Source organism: Caloenas nicobarica, chromosome 1 (genome assembly GCF_036013445.1).
Source record: "Caloenas nicobarica isolate bCalNic1 chromosome 1, bCalNic1.hap1, whole genome shotgun sequence".
NCBI lineage: Eukaryota > Metazoa > Chordata > Aves > Columbiformes > Columbidae > Caloenas > Caloenas nicobarica.
Genome location: NC_088245.1, coordinates 62,138,766 through 62,143,921, shown reverse-complemented (window position 1 = coordinate 62,143,921; position 5,156 = coordinate 62,138,766). Strand labels below are relative to the sequence as shown.

Below are 5,156 nucleotides of genomic sequence, written 5' to 3'. Positions count from 1 at the left end.
GGCACGGCATGGGTCGGCGTGGCACAGCTTGGAATTGCTCGGCTCAGCTCGGCAAGGCTCGGATCAGCATGGCTAGGCATGGCATGGCATGGCTTGGCATGGCATGGCACGGCTCGGCTCGGCATGACACGGCTCCGCACAGCTTGGTATGAATCAGGTCGGCACTGCTCAGCACGGCATGGCATGGCTCACCATGGCTCAGCATGGCATGGCATGGCATGGCTCGGCTCAGTATGGCATGGCTCGGCTCGGCTCAGCATGGCTTCTCCCGGCGTGGCATTGCATGGCCTAGCTCGGCATGGCTCGACTCGCTGCAGGCTCAGCATGGCATAGCATGGCTCAGCATGGCGTGGCTCAGGATTACTTGGCTCGGCACGGCTCGGCATGGCATGGAATGGCCTTTCTTGGCTCGGTTTGGCTCGGCATGGCTGGCAAGACTCAGCAACACTGACAGCCTTGGGCACCTCACACCTGCCCGGGGAGCCTCTCTGCCCACCGATCCCCTTCCCCGCGCCCCCACAAAGCCCCTCCACCAACAGCCCTTGCTGGCCGCACGGCCACCGCGGACAGCGCTCCCCCCACGCACGCTCCCCGCGCTCTCGCACCCTTCGCCCACCGCCACGGGCCTCGGCCAAGGCCACGCCCACACCCGCTCCGGCCCCGCCCACCTCCTCCCCCGCCCCCCCGCCCCGGCCCGCCCTCTCCCCGCCCCCTCCGCCCACTGCCCCGCCCACACGCGCCGGACTCAGCCCCGCCCACTCAGGGGCCGGCACTCAGTCCCGGCCCGCCCGTTCCCGCGCCAGCGCCGCCCGCTGTGGCTCTGTGCGGGCCACGCCCCCGGGCCGGTGACCACGCCCCCGTCATGCCTCGCTCCGCGCCCATGCCGGCGAACCGGCCCCTGGCCGGAGAGGCTATGGCCCTGGGCTTCCTGGATTTGGCCGGTGAGCTGTTCTGGATCTCCAGGCATGGCACGGCTCGGCGCGGCTCGACTCGGCACGGCTCGGCACGGCTCGGCTCGGTCCGGCACGGCTCGGCTCGGCACGTCTCAGCTCGGCACGGCTCGACTCGGCACGGCTCGGCTCGGCTATGCTCGGCACGGCTCAGCTCTGGCCGGCACAGCTCGGCACGGCTCAGCTCGGCACGGCTCGGCTCGGCACGGCTCGGCACGGCACGGCACGGCTCGGCACGGCACGGCTCGGCTCGGGCGGCATGGCTCTGCACGGCACAGATCAGCACGGCACGGCTCAGCTCGGGCCGGCACGGCTCGGCTCGGCACGGCTCGGCTCGGCACGGCTCAGCTCGGGCCGGCACGGCTCAGCACGGCACGGCACGGCACGGCTATGCTCGGCACGACTCAGCTCGGGCCGGCACGGCTCGGCTCGGCTCGGCACGGCTCAGCTCGGGCCGAGTCCGCTCGGAACGGCTCGGCACGGCACAGCTCGGCATGGCTCTGCACGGCACAGCTCGGAACGGCTCTGCATGGCACGGCTCGGCTCCGCACAGCTCCACGCGGCATGGCTGGGCACGGCACGGATCCACACAGCACGCCTCCGCTCAGAACGGCTAAGCACGGCTCGGCACGACACGGCTCGGCACGGCACGGCCGGGCATGGCACGTCTTCGCACTGCACGGCTCTGCACGGCACGGCTCGGCTCGGCACGGCTGGGCACGGCACAGCTCCGCACGGCACAGCTCGGCGCGACACGGCTCGGCACTGCACGGATCGGCTCGGCACGGCTCGGAACGGCGTGACATGGCTCGGCATGGCACTGTCGTCCTTGAGATAGACAAACGACATAGACCACGTTCTTCCAGGATGAAAGTAGTAGATGCCATTTATTGCCACAAGTGCATTTTTATACAGTTTTACCAATTCATGTGTCTCTTCCCTATTGGTTACAAGTTACAGCAGTAACATCTCATTGGCTAATTTCGCTATCATCAATGTTACTCTTCTACTCCCTTCTCTCTCACGGATACATCCCTTCTCTCTCACGGGTACACCTTAATATCTCCGGATACTCCTTTACTTCCATCTTTCTCACGGGTAGGCTTTAATATCTTCAAGGCTGATCTCTGTTCCCGTGCTCTCCATCAGGGGATCCACGGACCCACCATAGTCCTCCACAATTCCCCCTTTTTTATGCTAAAAAAATTGCCTTCATTGTCTGCTGCAGGGCCCTTTGCAGCAAAGAAAACATGCATGGCAACATTAGTAATACAATCACAGCAATCATCAAAACAATCAGTCCCGTTTTCACAACTGATAACAACCACGCTGAAAGCCCCCAACCACTAAGCAATCTATTGCATATACCATCAAAATCTTCACACCCATGTCCTTGAGCTAATAAGAAAAAGTCTATTGTGGCTCTATTCTGCAGTGCAGTTCACAAACCAGCTGAATGCAAGCGTCCATGGGCATAGATCCCAGCAATTCCAGTTCCTGACGCTCAACATCTGCTTCCGGGAGACAATTAATGCAAAGTGCCATGTTGGTATTATTACAGTTCGTTGCGATGCCTTTGCACCGACCACTACTCTGAAACAGTCGTGTGATGCTGCTGTAGTCGTCAAGGGGGATGCCAACCAAGCATGTGTGGAACGGGTTTTCCGGAGATGCCATAGCTAGGCATATGGAGTCCTGGCCAGTCGTGTTGGCTGAAGTAATCCACATGTTAGTCTTTGTCTGTGCAGGCATCCAAAACACAGCAGCTGCAGCAATCATCGTCAGGAAGATGACACAGGTTTCACATTTCGCGCTGGCAACCATTGCGGCCCTCGATCTGTAAAGACACAAGCATAGCCTCTCCCCCAGGTTATCAATTGATGTGGCCCTTCCCATTGACCATTAACGAGTGATTTGACCATAACTAATGTAGGTTCTTTCTGATTTAGCATGTTTTTCGGTCATACTTGTAAAGTGTTTCATCACAGGGGGAATTTGGGCTGCACTACTTAGATATAAGTGATTAATCACATACAATGCTTCTGACAATCAGTTTTGTGATGTTTCCTCTGCTTCTCCCCTTTTTTGTTTTAAAAAAAAAATTCAGAATCAGATGCGTACATTGGACCTTGACTACATACTCAGAATCACAAATCGAATTTAGAGGTTCCTCCTTAAAAAGCTTTAAGTAATGTAAAGCGGCGCCAAGTTCTACTAACTGGGTTGAACCTTCAATAATTTTTACAGAATGATGCCAATTGTTCTCTTCATGCCAGACCACTACAGCTTTATGAGACTTCCCTGAACCATCAACAAAAAATTATGCAAGCATATGAGATCAGACCAAATACGAGCATGGTCTGTGACCTGATGTAAAAGACTTGCAGGTTCTGCAGCAATTTACGTTTAGGCATGCCAAAAGCTATACTGTTAAGAAAATCAGCTAGTGCAATTTACAAGGACATAGATTGCAAATTAAAAAAAAAGATCAAAATTAGATTTCACAAATGGTACATATATGACAAAAGGATCATGGCCTATTAAGACTTAAATTCATTCCCTGCATTTTTTTGATCAAAGTAACAATCAGTATATCAGTCTCTTAGCATTCTCATCATACTGTCCCACAATAGCCACAGGTTGTTTCTATGTTGTAGCTATGAATAGACAAAACTACAAGTCCAATCGAATGCAGTTAGCCTGTAAGGTTGTCATAAATTTATTCATCAAAGTCTCTAACTCCATTTTGGCTGTCATATTTATTGGATATTGTTTTCCCTTGCCGGACTGAAGTCCGGTTTCAGTTCTATCAATGTGGTGTTGGCTTTACCGAAACATTGGCTGCCAATACTGATGGATACACAGCATTTGAAATTTGCTTGGAGATTTCTCACTTGAAGCGAGCAGGTCTGCACCGTCCAAGCAGCTTCTTGTAGGACATGCAACTAAACAGAATTCTCAGAAAACGTTATTTGAGCTTACAATTTACTTAACAAATCTTGACCTAAGAGAGATATAGGACTTTCTGGCAAATACGAGAATTCAGTTGTTAAAACTTTTTTCCAAATTTGGCATTCCATTGGTTTCAAAAAATGGCCTTTCTTTCCTTCTTTCTTTCCTTCTTTCTTTTCGTCTTTCCTTCCTTCCTTCCTTCCTTCCTTCCTTCCTTCCTTCCCTCCTTCCTTCCTTCCTTCCTTCCCTCCTTCCTTCCTTCCTTTCCTTCTTTCCTTCTTTCCTTCTTTCTTTCCTTCTTTCTTTCCTTCTTTCTTTCCTTCTTTCCTTCTTTCTTTCCTTCTTTCTTTCCTTCTTTCTTTCCTTCTTTCTTTCTTTCCTTCTTTATTTCTCTCCCATGACCTCAAAAACTAGCACAGTGAATTTACTAAGGAGTCTGTTACAACTAGTTACCACAGAATAAGTCCATTAATGTTATGGCATGGATCAGCATAGCATGACTCGGCATGGCATGGCTCGGCATGGCTCGGCGTTGCATGGCATGGCTCGGCTCGGCATGAAACGGCTCCGCACGGCTTGGTATGACTCAGGTTGGCACTGCTCGGCACGGCATGGCATAGCTTGGCGTGGCATGGCATGGCTCAGCATGGCATGGCTCAGCATGGCAAGGCTCGGCATGGCATGGCATGGCTCGGCATGGCTCGGCTCGGCATGGCTCAGCCCAGCATGGCACGGCATGGCTCAACATGGCATGGCTCGGCATGACTCAGCATGACTCGGCTCAGCATGGCATGGCTCGGTATGGTGTGACTCAGCATGGCATGGCATGGCATGGCTCGGTATGGCCTGGAATGGCTAGGCATGGCATGGTTCAGCATGGCTCAGCTCGGAATGCAATGGCTCGGCTCTGCTCGGCATGGCATGGTTCGGCATGGCTCGGCACAGCATGGCATGGCTCGGCTTTGCATGGCATGGCACGACATAGTTCAGCATGGCACGGCTTGGCATGGTATTGCATGGCTCAGCATGGCATGGCTCGGAATGGCACTGCTCATCACGGCTTGGCATGGCTCGACTCCCCACAGCTCGGCATGGCATGGCATGGCTCAGCTTTGCATGGCATGGCAAGACATAGTTCAGCATGGCACGGCTCGGGATGGCATGGCATGGCATGGCATGGCATGGCATGGCTCATCACGGCTTGGCATGGCTCGACTCAGCATGACACAGCTCTACAAGGCTTGGTATGACTCA

The 5,156-nt window shown here is 54.3% G+C and overlaps 1 protein-coding gene across 1 annotated transcript; it reads left to right on the top strand.

Annotated features, from left to right (window-relative positions):
- Window positions 1-880: 880 nt before the first annotated feature.
- LOC135987647 (uncharacterized PPE family protein PPE16-like) lies at window positions 881-1,567 on the top strand. Its single transcript, XM_065632719.1, has one exon. It carries the CDS (start codon window positions 881-883, stop codon window positions 1,565-1,567), a length of 687 nt encoding a protein of 228 aa, XP_065488791.1.
- Window positions 1,568-5,156: the final 3,589 nt, after the last annotated feature.

Bases quoted from the DNA above. Each gene is read 5' to 3' on its own strand.
- LOC135987647 (XM_065632719.1), top strand. From the start codon at position 881: ATGCCGGCGAACCGGCCCCTGGCCGGAGAGGCTATGGCCCTGGGCTTC.